At 38.1% G+C, this 22,988-nt stretch overlaps 2 protein-coding genes across 4 annotated transcripts in view; one reads left to right on the top strand and one right to left on the bottom strand.

Moving 5' to 3' along the window:
- Hus1-like (Hus1-like checkpoint clamp component) overlaps window positions 1–22,988 on the top strand; it is an 88,908-nt gene that overhangs the window by 48,172 nt on the left and 17,748 nt on the right. The gene's annotated exons all lie outside the window — the stretch shown is intronic.
- Window positions 1,983–22,856, bottom strand: LOC139766016 (neuroguidin-like). Its single transcript, XM_071694105.1, has 8 exons — window positions 22,660–22,856; window positions 19,374–19,517; window positions 17,174–17,288; window positions 10,605–10,690; window positions 9,771–9,936; window positions 8,691–8,856; window positions 6,705–6,925; window positions 1,983–2,075 (listed from the first exon to the last, which is right to left on the bottom strand). The coding sequence occupies exons 1-8, from the start codon at window positions 22,681–22,683 to the stop codon at window positions 2,050–2,052; spliced, it is 948 nt and encodes a 315-aa protein (XP_071550206.1). The 5' UTR covers window positions 22,684–22,856; the 3' UTR covers window positions 1,983–2,049.

Genomic DNA, 22,988 nt, shown 5'->3' with positions numbered 1-22,988 from the left:
ATTCAGGTATAACCATATCTTCCATTATATCCTGGAAACCACATATAATGAACATTACAAATCTGCTTCCTTAAAGCAGGGAGTTTTTATAGGTGCTGTAATTCTCTTGTGACCAGCTATTCAGTAGCTACAGATATTTCATTCACTCTAGAGTATTGCTTGATATTTGGGGTGTATCTTGCTTCACTTCCCTTTTAGCTAAAGTAAAATCAAAATCCTTCCACTGTATGTACTCTTCAAGTATCAAATCTTGTCAACCGTCCCTTTTTCTGTCTACTCTGCAACTGGTGCCCCCTTCCAGTTCTACAAGTAGTATTTTGACCAATGCTTCCATGAGTTGCCTGTGTGTATTCCTATACTAAAGCTTTGATCATGGGACATGCATGGCTGCACTAGCCGTATGAGGATTGACCATCAGTACCTCCTACTTTCTTCCTTCCTCAAACACAGAAACTGTGGAAATCTTTTCCTGCTCTTATCTTTCCCTCTTTCTATAACCTTTCCAACATTAAGAGTCATGTCACAAACAAAGAATCGATTATTGATTTTGTTCTTTTTCTTGCACTTGTATCCTTTCAACAGGGATGGCCATGATTCTTCCCAAGCCATACATCTAATACTATAAAAAAAAATAGCCCAAACCGTCCACTGCCATGAGTCTAGATTGCCATGCACTCCTCCAGACAGCCTTGGACCTTATATTACCATGCATTCCTCCAGATTTAAACCCTCTCACATTATCATGCACTTCTAAGACACTGTCAGACCTTATGTTAAAATGCACATCTACAGACATCCTTGGACCTCACATTACCAAGCAGTCCTCCTGACAGTGTGAAACCATAAATTACTAAGCATTCCACACAACCTGGAACTCCCCTTACAATTCTTTCCTCCTCTGGACAATCGGAACCATTCCATCACTATACACTCCAGATAGCCTGAGACCTCATCATCATGCTCTCTTCTGGACAACATGAGCTTCTTGCATTACTATGCTCTCTTCCAGACTCCCTAGGAGTTCACATTATCACACACTCTTTCAGATAACCTCAACCCTCATATTAGTGTGCACTAGACATGTACCCTTCATTATGATCCCCCTCTTCTATCACCAAAATTCCTTTGCTGTATTCATAACTGTTACCACACTTCCATATATCTCTGTCACTTTCCTATATTACATAATCAAACTGTTATGCAGCCTTGCTCTGTTCCTCTTGGTACCATTTCCTTTTCACATGCTTACCTCTCACCTGTGATCATACTATCCACATTGCTTTTTTTTTTCTTTCTTTCTTTTAAACTATTCCTCAAGTAGCTGGACATCCCTGCCCTGCATACTCAAGAGGTAATTCTTGGGGAATGTGTATCCCCTGCCACCAGCCTCACTTGCCATGGATACACTGAAGCCAATGGTGTGTGAGGCTGCTGACATAATGACCATCTCAAACAGTAATGAGAGAAGATCCCAGAGCCTCAATGGTTGGACTGCAACTTAATTATCTGAGCATCCAGAATAAGGAACTAGACAACTATTCCACTCTTCTATCCTTGTTGAATTTGTGGATCCATGAAACAGACTTACCTGCTGAAAGGAAGAACACCAAAGAAATATATATACAATGGGTAGATGTCTGTGTTAAAGCAGCACTGCTACCCCTAAGGAACTCGAAGCAGAAAGATGTTCAGAGAAATGATGAAGAGTTTTGTGGATTGAAGATTAAAGAAGGTAGCTGGTAAATTGGGAAAAAAGGGGAAGATAAAAAGACAAGTACATAAATTCATCTACCAGACAAGTGCATCAGAAGATTACTTAAACAAGTCTAATTTGAAACATACACCAAAAGTCTAGTACTAATCCCCAGCTTCATATAGACATACTGCGGAGGAAAGAGCAAGAGCGAAATATAATCAACTCTGAACTAACTTGTTACTTGTAAGCTGGTAAACTTTTCCTGATGTCATAACAGCACTCAAAATTCTATTTCGTATTTATTTCTCAACAAAAATATACAAGGCATCAAGTTATACATCTATCTTCCAAAATCAGTGTTTGCCCTTCTTCTTCATCCCTGAAACAAAAATGAAAGGTAAATGTATACGCATACATGAATATCATAATCTACCTAGTTACATTAACTGACCATCATCTTTAGTTACTTTTTAAACTCATTATTAAAACTACCAATGTCTCTTAAGAGGCAAAATTTACTTTACAGACAATCATTACTCTATAAAATCAATTTCATATAGAATGTGTAGGTCTGAACACTTTACAAAGGAATATGAATAATTTCATATTATCAAGAAAGCATTTCAAGCAAAGTGGATCCAAGGTAAAACGTTATGCAAGTACTTTTAACAATTATCAGTGAGACCATGAAAGGAACATAATTCACCAAAATATATGAGGGTGAAGTAACTATAAACCTGTATACTGATAAAAAAAGAATGCAATAATCTTGGGGATACACTTCTGCTACAGAAAGCAGGTACAATATATCATATTGAGGCATCAAAAAAGAGGACAAAACAAATAGGATGTTACGATGCACACAAATGGATCTACAGAAGGATAAGTGTACGACTCAAACATTCAACACAAAAAGTTGAAGGACATAATCCTCAAAAAATACAGAAGGGTCAGGATTTAGCACATGATAGATACCAAGAAAATCTGTACTGATACTGTATCAAATCACGATATATTATGACATCCACCATTAGAAAAAAGAAAATAATAACAATAATAATAATTTATTTTATGGAAATGAATGGGAATGAATAAAGGCAGACAGTATGAATTATGTACGTAGGTATACATGTATACGTCTGTGTGTATACATATGTATACGTTGAGATGTACAGGTATGTATATTTGCGTGTGTGGACGTGTATGTATATACATGTGTATGAGGGTGGGTTGGGACATTCTTTCGTCTGTTTCCTTGCACTACCCCGCTGGCGAGGGAGATGGCGGCAAAGCGGAATAAAATATATATTCATTTATTAATATATTTTACTTTGTCGCTGTCTCCCGCATTGGTGAGGTAGCGCAAGGAAACAGACGAAAGAATGGCCCAACCCACCCACATACACATGTATATACATACACGTCCACACACGCAAATATACATACCTATACATAATAAATTTTAGGGAGAATAAAAAGATGTTCTGGAAGGAGGTAAATAAAGTGCGTAAGACAAGGGAGCAAATGGGAACTTCAGTGAAGGGCGCAAATGGGGAGGTGATAACAAGTAGTGGTGATGTGAGAAGGAGATGGAGTGAGTATTTTGAAGGTTTGTTGAATGTGTTTGATGATAGAGTGGCAGATATAGGGTGTTTTGGTCGAGGTGGTGTGCAAAGTGAGAGGGTTAGGGAAAATGATTTGGTAAACAGAGAAAGCTTTGCGGAAGATGAAAGCCGGCAAGGCAGCAGGTTTGGATGGTATTGCAGTGGAATTTATTAAAAAAGGGGGTGACTGTATTGTTGACTGGTTGGTAAGGTTATTTAATGTATGTATGACTCATGGTGAGGTGCCTGAGGATTGGCGGAATGCGTGCATAGTGCCATTGTACAAAGGCAAAGGGAATAAGAGTGAGTGCTCAAATTACAGAGGTATAAGTTTGTTGAGTATTCCTGGTAAATTATATGGGAGGGTATTGATTGAGAGGGTGAAGGCATGTACAGAGCATCAGATTGGGGAAGAGCAGTGTGGTTTCAGAAGTGGTAGAGGATGTGTGGATCAGGTGTTTGCTTTGAAGAATGTATGTGAGAAATACTTAGAAAAGCAAATGGATTTGTATGTAGCATTTATGGATCTGGAGAAGGCATATGATAGAGTTGATAGAGATGCTCTGTGGAAGGTATTAAGAATATATGGTGTGGGAGGAAAGTTGTTAGAAGCAGTGAAAAGTTTTTATCGAGGATGCAAGGCATGTGTACGGGTAGGAAGAGAGGAAAGTGATTGGTTCTCAGTGAATGTAGGTTTCCGGCAGGGGTGTGTGATGTCTCCATGGTTGTTTAATTTGTTTATGGATGGGGTTGTTAGGGAGGTAAATGCAAGAGTTTTGGAAAGAGGGGCAAGTATGAAGTCTGTTGGGGATGAGAGAGCTTGGGAAGTGAGTCAGTTGTTGTTCACTGATGATACAGCGCTGGTGGCTGATTCATGTGAGAAACTGCAGAAGCTGGTGACTGAGTTTGGTAAAGTGTGTGGAAGAAGAAAGTTAAGAGAAAATGTGAATAAGAGCAAGGTTATTAGGTACAGTAGGGTTGAGGGTCAAGTCAATTGGGAGGTGAGTCTGAATGGAGAAAAACTGGAGGAAGTGAAGTGTTTTAGATATCTGGGAGTGGATCTGGCAGCGGATGGAACCATGGAAGCGGAAGTGGATCATAGGGTGGGGGAGGGGGCGAAAATTCTGGGGGCCTTGAAGAATGTGTGGAAGTCGAGAACATTATCTCGGAAAGCAAAAATGGGTATGTTTGAAGGAATAGTGGTTCCAACAATGTTGTATGGATGCGAGGCGTGGGCTATGGATAGAGTTTTGCGCAGGAGGATGGATGTGCTGGAAATGAGATGTTTGAGGACAATGTGTGGTGTGAGGTGGTTTGATAGAGTGAGTAACGTAAGGGTAAGAGAGATGTGTGGAAATAAAAAGAGCATGGTTGAGAGAGCAGAAGAGGGTGTTTTGAAGTGGTTTGGGCACATGGAGAGAATGAGTGAGGAAAGATTGACCAAGAGGATATATGTGTCGGAGGTGGAGGGAACGAGGAGAAGAGGGAGACCAAATTGGAGGTGGAAAGATGGAGTGAAAAAGATTTTGTGTGATGGGGGCCTGAACATGCAGGAGGGTGAAAGGAGGGCAAGGAATAGAGTGAATTGGAGCGATGTGGTATACCGGGGTTGACGTGCTGTCAGTGGATTGAATCAAGGCATGTGAAGCGTCTGGGATAAACCATGGAAAGCTGTGTAGGTATGTGTATTTGCATGTGTGGACGTATGTATATGCATGTGTATGGGGGGGGTTGGGCCAGTTCTTTCGTCTGTTTCCTTGCGCTACCTCGCAAACGCGGGAGACAGCGACAAAGTATAATAAAATATAAATAAAATAAAATAAAATACATAATAATAATAATAATAATAATAATAATAATAATAATAATAATGATACTCAAAATACAATGAAAATGTTCAAACATTGAAAATAATATCCAATACACACAGTAAATAACAGACCCACATTTCTTCAGGACTCTGGACTAGGCTCGCTAAGTTTTTTCCACTATTCTTCCTGAATACAAAGATATTCATTACTTCACTTCATGCATTAGCTAAGACCCTACAAATGAGAACTGTAAAGAAAAAATATATACAAAATACAATTAACCAATCATTCACCAAAAATTATGAACATTCTGAATTTAAATACCCGATTCAGTTGCCTTGTTTACCTGAACCGTAAACTTTCTACTGTACCAACAATATTCCAGTTATTTTTCTTAATTCTTTTCAGACTTGACTGACGTTTCCCTCATTAGCTAGGTAGCACTATGAAGCAGAAAAGAAAAACCCATCCATTGACAGACACAAATATACGCACATACATGTACATACACACAAATATATACATACATACATATACATACACATACACATGTACATATTTTTACTTTCCTTCATCCATTCCTGGAACCACCCTTCTCTACAGGATACAGCATCACCATCCCCTGCATCAGTGAGGTAGCACCAAGAAACAGAAGAAGAAAGGCCACATCCGCTCACATCCATATACAAGCTATCATGTGCAATCTACCAAAACCACAGCTCTCTATTCACATCCAGGCCCAACAGACCCAGACATTTCACATGCCCTGGTCCAGTCCATTGATGACACTGTTAACCCCAGCATACTACACTGTTCAAATTCACTCTATTCAATGCACACCTTTCATGTTTCTGCATGTTCAGACCCCATAACAGCTACCTTTTCCTTTTAAAAGGTTCACTTGCCAGATGCTTAGGCATGTTGGTGACTGGAATATGTGGTCATGAATGTAGAATCATTTAAAAGGTAGATGACATGCTGTTACTCAATGAATGCTTGCATAGAACTGACACAGTAGTCAGGGTAGCCTGGGTAGCATAGCACCAACCAGCCAGCTGGGGTTATACTGCATCACAATGGATCATATTACAGCAAAAAGATAAGAGGAATTTTGGTGCTCATGTCATATCAAAATCATTGAATCTAGTCATGCTATATCCCAACTCATCTGTACTTGTTCTTAGTAAACTGTAAAATGCTTTTGTTTAAGGTTAAGAAAAATAGTTCTGATATTTGTTAAAAATCAAAAATAGTACTGCAACTCTTCTCAAAATGGACTGCTGAAGTGCTCAGTGTTTGGAAATTAAGAAGAGAGAAGAATAAGAAATGATACACAGCAAGCTATGGGTAATAAAATACATGATTCAAATATCAATACTTCTTTGGCATAAACACAGATATATTAGATTTTGAGTATAACCAAATGAGTACTTGAGTCAAGTGTGTGAGAGTATATGTACAGGATGAGTGAGAGAAAACTGAAATGATATACTCTGCAGTGAATGCTTAATTGGATGAGGCTCTGTATAAGACACTGTTGTAATGCCAATAAATGGTTAACCTCAAAGTTTATGATTATAAGAAATGAATTACCTTTTTTGCCTTTAAATTTGCCTTTTCCTTTGCCCTTAGATGACTTCACTGTCTTCTGTTTCTTCACTTGAGGAGCAGATGGGTCATAGTCCTCATCCAAAGCATCCATGTTGGTGAAACCCAAGAGCTCAGAACCCATTGTGCCCAGTGTGGTCAATTCTCCCATAACTGTTTTATCACGGCGACTTATCACTTTCCTGATCATGTTGTCCTCCTCATATCTGGGTAGAAACACAGTAATTCAAAAAACTCTACACCTTGCTTTGATACAAATGATAGAAAGAATATAATTTTAGCTGATAGTTTCAGTTCATAGAAGAATAAAAAGAAATAAAGTTCAGATGTTCATTTGATCTGTAAACATTTGACATATAAACAGATTCCAAGGAGGTAAAAAAAAAAATGGAAATTTCAATGACCATTAACTATTTCAATGTCATACCATCAGGATTCTTATAATTTTTTTTTATCTCTGTTATGCGTATTGCAATAACACCAAAGCTCCCTATCCACAACCTTTCAGTGGTTTACCCCATATGCTTCACATGCCCTGGTTCAGTCCACTGACAACACATCAACCTTAGTATATCACATTATTCCAATTCAATCTATCCTGTGCACGCCTTTCACCCTCCTGCATGTTCAGCCCCTAATCACTCAAAATCTTTTTCATTCTATGCTTCCATCTCCAATTTGGTCTCCCTCTTCTCCTTGTCTCCTCTATCCATGACAAATACATATATCCTCTTTGTCAACCTCTCCTCACCCATTCTCTCCATACTGTATGTATGGGTATCTAGAAGAAGCTTCTGTGTGAGGATTTGTCAAGGGACAGTGTCAGATGCTTTGTTGGTGTTTGCCACCAGTACTGTGAGTGACAGAGGTTGTGGCTGGTTGAAGCCATCTATGATATGTTCTATGAATTTTATTTGTCGTATGGTGATGAAGTGATTGGGTGTGAAGCCATGTTGTGTAAGTGAGAGTAGGAGATTTTCCTCTTTCTGCATAGATCAGCTTTTCAAAGAGTCTATTCAGTGTCTATTCAGTGAACACATAAGTGATATAGTCATTACCAGACTTCACCTGCATGTAGTTATGTTACCTTTGGCAAAGCTGTATTAACATCTATAGACAATCTATCTACCTATATATCTATCTACCTATACCTCTGTTGCCTCATTTCAGAAATACCCTCAAGGGGGTGGCCACAGCAACAGAGTCTCTATAACTAGTGTGAACTCCAGTACCACTTAGCCTTTTGTGCCTCACCCTTAACAGGCCACTGGTAGAGGGCAAGTCTAGCAGTGTTTGTAGAGGCACCTACCTAATGTTCCTCTGCTAACTTCTACCTAAAGTTTCTACCTAATGCTCAAACAATACTGTCAACTGCCCTGCTACTGATTGCAGTGCCACCTTGAAATTGTAGGAGCACCATAAATAGCCCTGGGTTTTTATATAATAATAATCATATTTTCTTTTATGGCACCCAATTTGATTCAGGCAACTGTATGCCATAATAATGGCCATCTCCGAGTCAGACCTATAAATGTACAGCATAAATCCTAGCTCAGATCAGGTACTCATTTATCAACCAGCCCCCAAGGGAGGATGACCAGCTGGGTTGGCTGTGACCTGACCATCCATTCCATAAATTGAACCTAGGCCAGGGTCATTCATAATCACTTCCTAATTACTACAACACAGAATCTGGTAAAGGTTTACTCAGAAGGACTGTAAGGAAGTAAATATGCCTTATCATGAATTTCAGGAGTTTGCCATTCAAAATAACAGTCCAGAGGTTGCTCAAATGATATGATGAGAGGTAACTAGTCAGCAATAGCAATAATGCACTTCATTCCAAATTCTTATATATCTTCAACACAATACTATGAAAACACACTTGTTTAGTGAGCAATGCTCAACATACCCCATAACTGTGACTTAAATGAAGGTATTAAACCATGGAACTTAGGAATGATTTCTTACGTTTCCAGCTCTCTACGCTTCTTAATGGCCTTCTGCTTAAGGACGTCAATGTTGTATACAACTTCTGGGTCCTCTGTGTGTTCATAAAGGGCATCACGCAACATGCTGGAATTAAGAACTCGTTGTCTCGCTTTTTCTTTCATTTCATCCTTCTTTTCTTCACCATCTGAAATAATATATTATATAAACAAAAACGAACAGTAAATATGAAGTCTTTTTCCTCAAACTGAGTTCTTTCAGTATCATTAATACTGGAAGATCCCATTTTTTTGCTATCCTGCATGGTGTGGGCTGGTGACTCTGTCTGCAAACTAATACCCACAAAAGATGCATGTGGTTGAACACAGGTGTCGAGCCTGCAGCTCCCTTAACAAAAATTCATATGACTGTATGCAATATAAGTGGAATGAGTGATGAATAATAGCAGGATGGTAGTTGTTTATATAATCACTGGAATACATACAAGACAGGGACGTAAGACAAGACTTATCATCTCCATGGCTTCTGATCACAAGATGACATTTAACTACTCACAATATTACTGTAATCCAAGTTTAAATCTTATCATACTTCCTTCTAATTCATCAATCTAATAACCATTACAGGTATGCATTCATTTGGTTTCCTTTGTTCTTTTAATCTTGCCATTTGAATGAGCTTTATTCCCTACAGGAAGTATCTTCACTCTTTTCAAATTTTATTTTTCAGTGTGGAAAGAAATTCTTCATTCTTATGGTAAAATTACAAACAACTTTCTTTAATATATGTTTTACCTTTTATTATTTGGTCTCTGGAAACAGTTTTCAAATGTGAAGTGTGCCCATCTTATGATGATTCACTATTCTTGGTCTTTGCAGTTAATGAATTGAATAATGAATTGAAAAATAATACAAAGACACAATAAACTGAGATTTTGTGCTATGAGGTCATTCTTCTTTTACACCATAATCAGTCATTTGTAAGCTGAGGGATATCAACTTCCCTGGATATAATCTTTTCAAAAAAATAAAAAATAAATAATAATAATAATAATAATAATAATAATAATAATGACAATTATAATATCAATAGATTCATTACCATAATGAGTTTGGCTGATCCTGGGAATCTTATAAATCTTCTGCTCTTCATCTGGTTTCTTCATACTACCATCATTTTCATCTTCATCCGAAGATGATCCGATGTTATCAAGGTTGCCCTTCAGTCTAGAGGGATCATCTGCACTGACAACACCTTCAGTTGCTATCTGCAGTGTGAAAAAAATTATTCGCAGATTCTTTCTTTATTACTTGACTGCCGTTTCCTGCATTAGCAAGGAACAGACAAAGTAAGACTGCATCTGCTTGCATTCATTCTCTAACTTTCATGTGTAATTCACAAGCAAACTATGAAGAAGATATCAAGGGAGGATTTTCCCCAAAAGGTTTATCTGTCTGTTCCTGCCAGTGCCTCAATAAGGCTGGTAAAGGTGAACAAGTATTAAAGAAAGAAATACTAAAAAACTTGCAACACTGGTTTTAAAACCAGTATTGCAAGTGTTTAAGTATTAGGGTTGGTGATGCTCTTTATCAACAGCATCACGATCAACATATCTGTTAAATCACTATATTTACATGAACTCCAGCAATAATGAATCCAGCTTTTTGATTACATCCCTCTCAAACCTCATCTGGATCAGACTTAAGCTTAAAGATGCACCTGTAATGTAACTTCAAACATGACTGATAAACTTCAAGCAAATTTGTAGTAGTCCAATTTGAATTTCATTAAACAAAACAAAAAATAATTTCAGTAATATATGTATATGTTCACCTCAAACAAGATTATCAAAAAAGAGGTCCTAATAAACTGTTAATAATCAAAACGACATTCACAATTCTTGTGAAGTAAATTTGTTTTAAACTATAAACTTACTTTCACATGCTTGTCAATCTGATATTTCAGCTTGTCTTCCAATGGACGAATACGTTCCAGAGCAACCCTTGTTTCCACAAGACGATCTGTAAGTATGAACATATACAATCATTTATCTATCTCCATTCATTTATCCATCAATTTTCAAAAAAGGAAATAAAGCATTCATTGCTGCCATACTTTTAGCACTTGGCATTTGTTGCAACTATTTTCAGAGAAAGAATGTAAAACTTGAGATTTTACCAATAAAGATACTGTCTAAAATAGCAGTGTCTTTATCAATGTCATACACAAAAGCATCAAGACTTGTGTACCTCAATGTTAAGTTTTTCAATATGGGTAGAACCCCATACTCCACAGTACACTTGTCCATTTATTTTCAAATTTCAAGGGCAATTTTGTTTTTTCCCACAAATAGGCCTCACTAAACACTCATGTTGATCCCAGTGTTCTTTATGCATGTACTTGCTATGCTAATTTTTTGTGTTGAGTACATTTCTTTTTGTTTACTGTACCTACTTTTATTTGGGGAATCAGTGATGGATTGCGCAAAAGATGCTTGTGGCATGAGAAGAGTGGGAGATGGGTTGATCAGAAAGGGTAGTGAGTGGTGGGATGAAGAAGTAAGAGTATTAGTGAAAGAGGAGAGAGAGGCATTTGGACGATTTTTGCAGGGAAAAAATGAAATTGAGTGGGAGATGTATAAAAGAAAGAGACAGGAGGTCAAGAGAAAGGTGCAAGAGGTGAAAAAAAGGGCAAATGAGAGTTGGGGTGAGAGAGTATCATTAAATTTTAGGGAGAATAAAAAGATGTTCTGGAAGGAGGTAAATAAAGTGCGTAAGACAAGGGAGCAAATGGGAACTTCAGTGAAGGGCGCAAATGGGGAGGTGATAACAAGTAGTGGTGATGTGAGAAGGAGATGGAGTGAGTATTTTGAAGGTTTGTTGAATGTGTTTGATGATAGAGTGGCAGATATAGGGTGTTTTGGTCGAGGTGGTGTGCAAAGTGAGAGGGTTAGGGAAAATGATTTGGTAAACAGAGAAGAGGTAGTAAAAGCTTTGCGGAAGATGAAAGCCGGCAAGGCAGCAGGTTTGGATGGTATTGCAGTGGAATTTATTAAAAAAGGGGGTGACTGTATTGTTGACTGGTTGGTAAGGTTATTTAATGTATGTATGACTCATGGTGAGGTGCCTGAGGATTGGCGGAATGCGTGCATAGTGCCATTGTACAAAGGCAAAGGGGATAAGAGTGAGTGCTCAAATTACAGAGGTATAAGTTTGTTGAGTGGATCTGGCAGCGGATGGAACCATGGAAGCGGAAGTGGATCATAGGGTGGGGGAGGGGGTGAAAATTCTGGGGGCCTTGAAGAATGTGTGGAAGTCGAGAACATTATCTCGGAAAGCAAAAATGGGTATGTTTGAAGGAATAGTGGTTCCAACAATGTTGTATGGATGCGAGGCGTGGGCTATGGATAGAGTTGTGCGCAGGAGGATGGATGTGCTGGAAATGAGATGTTTGAGGACAATGTGTGGTGTGAGGTGGTTTGATAGAGTGAGTAACGTAAGGGTAAGAGAGATGTGTGGAAATAAAAAGAGCGTGGTTGAGAGAGCAGAAGAGGGTGTTTTGAAGTGGTTTGGGCACATGGAGAGAATGAGTGAGGAAAGATTGACCAAGAGGATATATGTGTCGGAGGTGGAGGGAACGAGGAGAAGAGGGAGACCAAATTGGAGGTGGAAAGATGGAGTGAAAAAGATTTTGTGTGATCGGGGCCTGAACATGCAGGAGGGTGAGAGGACGGCAAGGAATAGAGTGAATTGGAGCGATGTGGTATACCAGGGTTGACGTGCTGTCAGTGGATTGAATCAAGGCATGTGAAGCGTCTGGGGTAAACGATGGAAAGCTGTGTAGGTGTGTATATTTGCGTGTGTGGACGTATGTATATACATGTGTATGGGGGGGGGTGGGCCATTTCTTTCGTCTGTTTCCTTGCGCTACCTCGCAAACGCGGGAGACAGCGACAAAGTATAATAAAAAAAAAAAAAGTTTGTTGAGTATTCCTGGTAAATTATATGGGAGGGTATTGATTGAGAGGGTGAAGGCATGTACAGAGCATCAGATTGGGGAAGAGCAGTGTGGTTTCAGAAGTGGTAGAGGATGTGTGGATCAGGTGTTTGCTTTGAAGAATGTATGTGAGAAATACTTAGAAAAGCAAATGGATTTGTATGTAGCATTTATGGATCTGGAGAAGGCATATGATAGAGTTGATAGAGATGCTCTGTGGAAGGTATTAAGAATATATGGTGTGGGAGGCAAGTTGTTAGAAGCAGTGAAAAGTTTTTATCGAGGATGTAAGGCATGTGTACGTGTAGGAAGAGAGGAAAGTGATTGGTTCTCAGTGAATGTAGGTTTGCGGCAGGGGTGTGTGATGTCTCCATGGTTGTTTAATATGTTTATGGATGGGGTTGTTAGGGAGGTGAATGCAAGAGTTTTGGAAAGAGGGGCAAGTATGAAGTCTGTTGGGGATGAGAGAGCTTGGGAAGTGAGTCAGTTGTTGTTCGCTGATGATACAGCGCTGGTGGCTGATTCATGTGAGAAACTGCAGAAGCTGGTGACTGAGTTTGGTAAAGTGTGTGAAAGAAGAAAGTTAAGAGTAAATGTGAATAAGAGCAAGGTTATTAGGTACAGTAGGGTTGAGGGTCAAGTCAATTGGGAGGTGAGTTTGAATGGAGAAAAACTGGAGGAAGTAAAGTGTTTTAGATATCTGGGAGTGGATCTGGCAGCAGATGGAACCATGGAAGCGGAAGTGGATCATAGGATGGGGGAGGGGGCGAAAATTCTGGGAGCCTTGAAGAATGTGTGGAAGTCGAGAACATTATCTCGGAAAGCAAAAATGGGTATGTTTGAAGGAATAGTGGTTCCAACAATGTTGTGTGGTTGCGAGGCGTGGGCTATGGGTAGAGTGGTGCGCAGGAGGATGGATGTGCTGGAAATGAGATGTTTGAGGACAATGTGTGGTGTGAGGTGGTTTGATCGAGTAAGTAACGTAAGGGTATGAGAGATGTGTGGAAATAAAAAGAGCGTGGTTGAGAGAGCAGAAGAGGGTGTTTTGAAATGGTTTGGGCACATGGAGAGAATGAGTGAGGAAAGATTGACCAAGAGGATATATGTGTCGGAGGTGGAGGGAACGAGGAGAAGAGGGAGACCAAATTGGAGGTGGAAAGATGGAGTGAAAAAGATTTTGTGTGATCGGGGCCTGAACATGCAGGAGGGTGAAAGGAGGGCAAGGAATAGAGTGAATTGGAGCGATGTGGTATACCGGGGTTGACGTGCTGTCAGTGGATTGAATCAGGGCATGTGAAGCGTCTGGGGTAAACCATGGAAAGCTGTGTAGGTATGTATATTTGCGTGTGTGGACGTATGTATATACATGTGTATGGGGGTGGGTTGGGCCATTTTCTTTCGTCTGTTTCCTTGCACTACCTCGCAAACGCGGGAGACAGCGACAAAGCAAAAAAAAAAAAAAAAAAAAAAAAAAACCTACTTTTAAGGATGTCCACCACAATTCAATTAATCTGAATGCATGATCATCCAAATCACATCCATCTAAATGATTCCCACAGACACAATGTAGATTTTATACATAAGTATCTTTTGACTTCTGCTAAACCTCATATCAACCTAGAGTGCCTTGAACACAAGTAACCTTTAATACAGTGAGTAACAGAAGGGGAAGTATTGATATTTACTTAATTTCATAATGTACTCATTCCTTGTTGAACAGATTCAGTCTGGTTTCAAAGCCTTATCAGATACCTGAAACATCACTTAATATAAGTCAGTGACTTTGACAAAGAGAGTTTTCCGAGTACTTATGCTATAAGATCATAATATATTTTTGGGACAATCCAGTCACCCAGAAATATTACAATCCAAAAGCCTCCTGAAACAAATCAATTTTGATTAACATTTCTAGAGTATATATCACACCAAATGACACATTAAATTTAACAAGTTATATACTACTTACACTACATATATATACAATTATGGAAAACTTTTTAAGAAATTACAGTAATTATATTTATTACTAAAATATGACTGAACACTGCTCTGTATACAGTATGGTACCTGGTTCACATTTAGTTTTTGTTTCAAAATTTTTAAAGGGTAAGTTACCTTCTTTTCTATTTACATTTTTGGATAGAAAGACTTTTATGTACAACACCTAATAAATCTAAAATATTTTGAAAAATGGCTAATAATTAATGTAATGCCTGTTCCACCTTAGCATGAACAAAAACAAAATTGCCTCACCGGCACACATCCGCTCTCTAGCTATAATACAGTGAAACCAGAGCCTACCCACAACCGTCAAGTCCCAGAGACTACTCCAAAGTTTAACTTCACCACTTCACATGCCCTGGTTCTGTCCACTGACAGCATGTTGACCCCCTACCCCCACTTACCACATGAATCCAAATCATACTATCCTATGTGTGCTTCTCCCCCTCCTGAATAATCATGCCCCAGTATCCCAAAGCCTTCTGCACTCCATCCTTCCATCTCCATCTCCCCCTTGCTCCCTCCACTTCTAATATACTGAGCTCCTAAATCTTTCTTTACTTGCCTTTCCTTATGTCTGATCCATTTCATCACACCCTGGTCAACTTTTTCAATCAGATTGTGTTCACTACCGTACATTTCTCTTATACTGTGATTCTTTACATGATCAACCTGTCTCACACAACATATTGTCCTCCGGCATAACAAAACCTCTTCCTTTCTCCTGTGTTCAAAGTCTACGACCTACATCAGTAAAACACCATCACAACTAAGTTACCTTCAAACAAGTCCATTCTTGTTCTAGCAGATACTGATTTTTCCTCCCACATGCTCTTTAATGAACCCAGAACTTAAGCGCTCTCTTCTATCCTATCACTTACTTCACCCCCATGGTTTCATCCAATGTTACATCTATTCCCAAATACTTAAAGTACTCCACTTCCTCTTGAATAAGACACATTCAAACCAACCTGTGTCAGCTCCTTGAAGCACCTCACCACCTGTTCACATTTATTTTCCATTTTTTTTCCTTTCATACATTCCCAAACTGTCACTAGGTTTTGGGGTTTCTCTCTGGAGTCTGCCACCACACAAATGTATCGTTTACAGCGAGCTACAGATTCACCTCCCATGCACCTAAATTCCCCAGCATACCATAGGACCTGACCCTTTCTCTATAGCACTTGCATTCATATCCATCAACACCCCATCCATAAACAGATTAACCATCCATGGTGACATCACACATCCCTGAAGCAGACACACATTCATCAGAAAAACTCCTCACTGCATGTAGAACTTTCTGTTTAACCCATACATTCACAGCAGTTTCTACAAGGCCTTTTGGCAATGCTTATCAAACATGTCCTCCAGATCCATAAATGCCACTGATATTTCACTGTATTTACCTAAGCATTTCTCATGAAAATACTTTAAAGTAAACACCAGGGCCAAACATCTACTTCTGAAGCCACACTCCATCTTTCCACTCAGATGTTCTGTGTATGCCACTACCCTCTTTATCACCTCTCTCCTAAACATCTGACAAAGTATACTCGACAAACTTGTACCTCTGTAATCTTTTTGTCCCCTCTTCCTTTATATGAGAGCACTGTACACATATTCTGCATCCTCAAGCACTCAATTCAGGCAAAACAGATGCCTTAAAGTCTTATTAACTAGTCAACAGCAATACCATACCCTTTCTTGCAAAACTCAATCACAATTCCATTCACACTGCCACAACTTTACCACACCTTTTCTTGCACGACTCATCCTTAATCCCATCCACTCCAACATTTCATCTTATGCAAGGCTTTCACCAACTCTCTTTTCACAATACCATTCACCATGGCTCTCTCTCACTCCACATACCACCTCATTGCAAACACAGCACATCCATCACCCAATCTAACACAATTAACATTCCTTCAGAATACTTATGTCACCTCTTTTTCACCTCCTCTTTGCCCATTACCATCTCCACATCAGCTCTCCTCACTATCACCTGTATTTGTTCCCTTCCTCTCAATACACTATTCCCTCCTTCCAAGAAAAGTCCATCAGTTGCTTACCCTCTTTTCCAGCTCATAGCTTTCTTGGCCTCCTGCTGCTTTCTCCAGTACTCGTCTCAATCATTCACATTTCTCCTTTGTATATACAATCCATACACCTTCCTTACTCTTTCACAAGCAATTTGTCTACCTAATTCCACCACTCACTAGCCTTTCTCATAACAACATGTACCAGGACTTATTTCATCAAAAATAAATTTGGCATCTTATATGGGAAAATAAATGATTTCTGCAACCAATTCCTAAATAACACTATATAAGAGTGCAAAGAGTATCAGAACTTCAGTAAAATACTATGTACAATGGCTAAAGACTTTTGGGAAATATTCTCCATGTATCCTGTACTGGATGCTGGTGTCAGCATATAAAATAGTTGGTATCTTTCTTTCAAATTCATTAAATTCAACGTAGGAAAAACAATTATATCCTTACCAATGCTAGGGTCATTCTCAATCTTAGCACCTTTCAATTTCCGCAAAGTTATGTATGCGAGATTGGTCATATATGAAAGGAAAGACTGGTTCTTGAGCTCCAGTAAGCTCAAACCCTGAAACCAAAATTAAAACATTATCAAAAATGAGTAGATTACATTATCTAATCATTATAAAGTTTAATGTGATTAATATGATAAGGATTAAAGAGATCAACTAAAGAAAGAAGGTAAAAGAAGGTATGGGAAATTAAATAGAAAATCTAAAGAATGAAGACATGAAAAACTGTAGACACCTGAAATTACACACTGAAAGGAGTATGGTGTGAGAGAGCCAGCAGAAAGACACATGGATGAAAGCCTACAAAGATGATATAAAATGGACCAAAACTGACAAAGATGGTATGACAATGTACATTACATGGCACAGTGGAAACTGGTGAAGGTCTATAAGAGCAAATTTAAAGAGATAAAGGGGAAAGGTAGGCTAAGTAAGAAATGGATATATCTAAAGAGTAAACTTCTGAGACACATAAGCAATTCATGAGGTAACACATGTGGAATTACATTTGATGAGTGTAGATGTAAATTTTCCCTGATAACAGTCTTGTCAACCATGAGAATAAGTATATTGCAGCCTAAGTAAGAAAGGCTTTGTTATTTCATCACCAAGCACAGAAAAGAAATCATATTTATGGATGTTTGAACTGGAACTATTGTATTTAAATGGCAATGGAAATGAAGACAACAGCTACCAGTATATAGAAAAAACTTTCATAAGTAACAAATAATCTGTAAAGATCTACACGTATTCTGATGTCCTCAGTGGACCATAAACACTAAAACTCAAAATCTATTCATCTATAATTTAAGGCAAATAAAACTGTGTGAACAACAACTTCCATATTAATCCTCCACATTCACTCACTTTTGTACAGAACATGCAGTCACAAAGACATGTTGGATCTTGCTTCATTTTGCAACCCAAGAAATTAAATGCTCTTACTTCACACAACCCCTAGTCATTCTTCTGGCATCATTTCCCGAAACCCATATTCTTTGGCAACTTATTAATTAAATCTATTTGTATCTCATGAAGTCTAACTCTCCTGCTTGTATCTTCAACCATGTTAAATATACTCACCATCCTATGATTCATCACACAATCTATGCAGCTGTATCATATAGAGGCTTTTATCTGTGCAGCTTATCTCACTTCATACCACTCTGTTACCTCTTCATAATAAAGCTAATCTCTCCAATGCATATACTATAATATCACTTTAATCTCTACCAATCCACCAGTTTATCTTAATGCTATCTAGGAGCATCAAAGTTTCATTTTCAAAAAGAAGGGTTGGGAAAAATATTCAGTCACGTATATTCATAATCTGCAATCCATTCACCAAAAACATTTGTGAAGCAATTCCAGCTATTCTTCCCCACACTAACCTATGCCATAATCCTAAATTCTTTCATAACTGCAATATCCTCTAATCTGGTATTGACAGATGGTCTGTTAGAAAGAAACGAAAAATAGCTACTTCGATCATTTCTATTTTGCATCCATCCTAAACAACAAAAACAATACATTATAAGATATTATGTCAAAAGACTAAAGGGTTCAAGGCATCATGGAATGAACAATTCAAGGATATGAAAACACTTCTGAAAGTTTTAAGGCAATTTAGTGACTCCCTAACCAACAGCAACTCGGATCAGCATGAAACTTAGGTTAAACTTATGACCTGAGAACTAAGGAGTCAGGAAGCTACAAACATAATGGAATACAAATGAATGCCAAAAAGAAATAATGAAGAAAAGAGATGCACAAAAGCAATATATTTTCTAGTAGTCTGTGTTAAAGAATATTTGGTGCTTTACTTCTTTGCCACCTCTGATGACATCAACAATTTGGTTTAGAAGTCTTGTTAAAGCACAAAACTTCCCAATGAATCCAGAATCAATGTCAAGGAAATATACCGTGAAAAATGTAAAGGAGCACAAGAATTACATGGGAAGACACTTTGATGTACTTGTTGCAGTCATCTTTTAATACTATATTTCATCATAATGTAAAATCATAAATAAAGACAATGGGAAGTTAACTTAGCATGATTCTACCGCTGCTTGGAAAAATAAAGATAATAAACACAGCATTACAGTGATTATACATCACATAACATATCACATATTACTCACCCCATCTGTGTTCAGCTCACCATCTTTGATTTTCTCACCAAGAGCTGCAAATATGGCTGTGACATTATTAAGATTGGTAGAAAGCTCTGACAGCAGTGAAGCTCCTCTTGGCAGATCTGAAGCTATAATTCCACTCACTTCTTTCTGCAAGTTTAATATATTCAATAATACATAAGGTTTATTTATCAGTAAGTAGTGGTTGGTAGGCAGCCACCAACAAGGGAAGCATATTAGCGGTACTTCCTGCCTAGGTATGACAGGTTTGGTGACAGCTGTGTAATAAGCAAGCACTTCAGTGGTTGTCAAGTTACATTCCTCTGAGCCAGATAGCTGTATTTTCTTTCTGCTTCACACACACTTGGAGCAGCTGGCATTCTGTCCACAAACATAAAATCTCTCCTTGTCACTCAAAACACTTGATAACACTTAACTTACACATCTCAATCTTCATAACTCTCAATTTCTCTATGGTGAGCTGCTGTGTGCTAGCCCTGCCTTCTGGCAAAACAGTAGGAGTAATAGATAGAAATAACTGGTAGGTACATTAGACATGAGCATTAGGTAGAAATACTGGGTAGGAGCAGTAGGTAGGAACATTAGGAGGGAGCATTAGGTAAAAGTAGGAGGTTGGAACATTTAGGTAGACACAACAGGTAGAAGTAGTTGGTAGGAACGTTAGGTACAAGCCTTTGAAAACAATGTGCTAGAGTAGCCTTCTGCCAATGACCTGTTCAGGGAGAGACACTAAAGCTAAGTGGCACAGGAATGCACCAATTATGGAGACACCTTTGCCATGGCCATCCTTTTGAGGGAGTTCCCAAAGGTAATGGGCATCAGAGATATAGATAGACGGATTTACAGATCAGAAACTATACATTCTATATACACATACAAAGTATGCATAGTCTCACTACTGTACAGCAGGAAATATTGTAAACTATACAATACAAAGGCTTAGCTGCATCAGATAAAACTATAAATGTAATCCTCAGAGACACACTTGAACATAAGAGACAACATGGCAGCTAGAACCGCCAATGTTCTTAAGCAAATGTAGTATGCCATGTTCACTATGAAAGATGATAACACCAAATTTATTTTCTCTAAAACCTTAATAAACCTTCATTTACTTGATCCTAAAAATGCATCTTCACTTTACCCTCAACAAATGCATCTTCCCTAATCCCTTGATAACCCTACATTTACTTCAAAACTTTGTCATATTGCTCTCTCCAACATTTTCTTGTCCACTGCTGTCATAACTAACAGCACTAATATTTGTTCTAACAACTTGCATATGAAAATATGGCAAAATGGTAATCCCCATTAGTAGCATCCACAGCAATATATATGTGTATATATTTTTTTTTTTTTTTTCATACTATTCGCTATTTCCCGCGATAGCGAGGTAGCGTTAAGAACAGAGGACTGGGCCTTTGAGGGAATATCCTCACCTGGCCCTCTTCTCTGTTCCTTCTTTTGGAAAATTAAAAAAAAAATAAAAAAACGAGAGGGGAGGATTTCCAGCCCCCCGCTCCCTGTGTATATATATGTGTATATATATATATATATATATATATATATATATATATATATATATATATATATATATATATATTATCCCTGGAGATAGGGGAGAAAGAATACTTCCCACGTATTCCCTGCGTGTCGTAGAAGGCGACTAAAAGGGGAGGGAGTGGGTGGCTGGAAATCCTCCCCTCTCGTTTTTTTTTTTTAATTTTCCAAAAGAAGGAACAGAGAAGGGGGCCAGGTGAGGATTTTCCCTCTAAGGCCCAGTCCTCTGTTCTTAACGCTAACTCGCAAATGCGGGAAATGGCGAATAGTATGAAAAAAAAAAATATATATATATATATATATATATATATATATATATATATATATATATATATATATATATACATGGGAAGTATTCTTTCTCCCCTACCCCCAGGACTGAGTGTGAACGAATGGGGCCTTTGTTGTCTTTTCCTAGAGCCACCTCGCACACATGAGGGGGGAAGGGGTAGTTATTCCATGTGTGGCGAGGTGGCGATGGGAATAAATAGAGGCAGACAGTATGAATTATATATATGTGTATATATGTATATGTCTGTGTGTGTATATATATGTGTGTACATTGAGATGTATAGGTATGTATATCTGCATGTGTGGATGTGTATGTATATACATGTATATGTGGGTGGGTTGGGACATTCTTTCGTCTGTTTCCTTGTGCTACCTCGCTAACGCGGGAGACAGCGACAAAGCAAAATAATAATAATGATATATATATATATATATATATATATATATATATATATATATATATTTCTTTCATACTATTCGCCATTTCCCACATTAGCGAGGTAGCATTAAGAACAGAGGACTGGGCCTTTAAGGGAATATCCTCACCTGGCCCCCTTCTATGTTCCTTCTTTTGGAAAATTAAAAAAAAAGCGAGAGGGGAGGATTTCCAGCCCCCTGCTCCCACCCCTTTTAGTCGCCTTCTACGACATGCAGGGAATACATGGGGAGTACATTCTATGTGGCCATTTGTGCTGTTGCCCAACCTCTACAGAAGCAACAAATCCATGCAATCCCCAGAAGCAGACCAATTTGGTGTTGGTATATTTCAATAATACATCATGGCTACTAAGGGGTTTACGTTTTGTTGATTTTGTCAATATTGCAATCACTTTATCATTATTTAACATTATTATCACCTTATCTAATATCTCAGAATTAAATAAGTTGCTCTTGAATTATGCTCGGCAACTTTTAAAATACTCTCTAAACATTGCACGAGCACTGCAGAACAAGATCACTTGACATTCAAAGTTATAAGTAGTTTAATTGGTAAAATCTACCAAAATATTATCCAAAATCATGCTCTCCTAACTCACTTTGTTCTGAATACAGTGTCATTGTAAACTTAAATCTATGTAATTCCTGTCTGACTGAGGTGGTGTACTTTGAAAAGAAACACGACCAGAAATTTTACATTGCTAGTTTTATTAATAAAAAAGGCTTAGTCCACATCCCAAAACCATTTTGGCTAAACTCTCTATCTTGTTTACTTGAACCTGTACTTTAGAGAAAACAACTTATAATCTGATTACCGGATATCATGATTCCTTGCAACAGAGTACAACGTCAATCTCCATGTGAGATATATATATATATATATATATATATATATATATATATATATATATATATATATATATATATATATATATATATAAAATTCTTATTTGCTAATTCTCTACTGGGGAACATCACTCACCTTTTCGGCTGTACGTTCAACCATGGCTGCGATGATCCCAAACACTCTTGTCTGCTAGCACATAAATCTTCAGTTCATTCCGTGTTACCCCGTCACACTGTAAAGTCTTTTCAGTTTACCTGTAGTCTTTAAATTTACAATTTATTGCAGCATTTCTAAGACTAGTTAGCTCACGTTGTTGTCAAAATAAGAAAGTTATCGTACAAGATCATTGATGAAAATGTACTTTGATGACTATGCCAAACGGTAATCATTGTGAATAGAAATTTAGGTAAGGAAATGAAAAATACAGTAACAGTATTACTAGAAACTCAAAATAAGTTATTCAA

The sequence above is a fragment of the Panulirus ornatus genome, chromosome 56, assembly GCF_036320965.1.
Source record: "Panulirus ornatus isolate Po-2019 chromosome 56, ASM3632096v1, whole genome shotgun sequence".
In the NCBI taxonomy this organism is placed as follows: Eukaryota; Metazoa; Arthropoda; class Malacostraca; order Decapoda; family Palinuridae; genus Panulirus; species Panulirus ornatus.
Note: the sequence above shows the minus strand (reverse complement) of the source record. Positions and strands in the feature narration are given on the sequence as shown.

What these genes read in the sequence shown, in the direction of transcription:
- LOC139766016 (XM_071694105.1), bottom strand. Translation starts at nt 22,683, where the DNA reads ATGGTTGAACGTACAGCCGAAAAG. An exon ending in AGATTGACAAGCATGTGAAA is followed by an intron (nt 9,937 to 10,604) that starts GTAAGTTTATAG and finishes TTCACACTGCAG; the next exon opens with ATAGCAACTGAAGGTGTTGT. An exon ending in GATCAGCCAAACTCATTATG is followed by an intron (nt 8,857 to 9,770) that starts GTAATGAATCTA and finishes ATATTATTTCAG; the next exon opens with ATGGTGAAGAAAAGAAGGAT.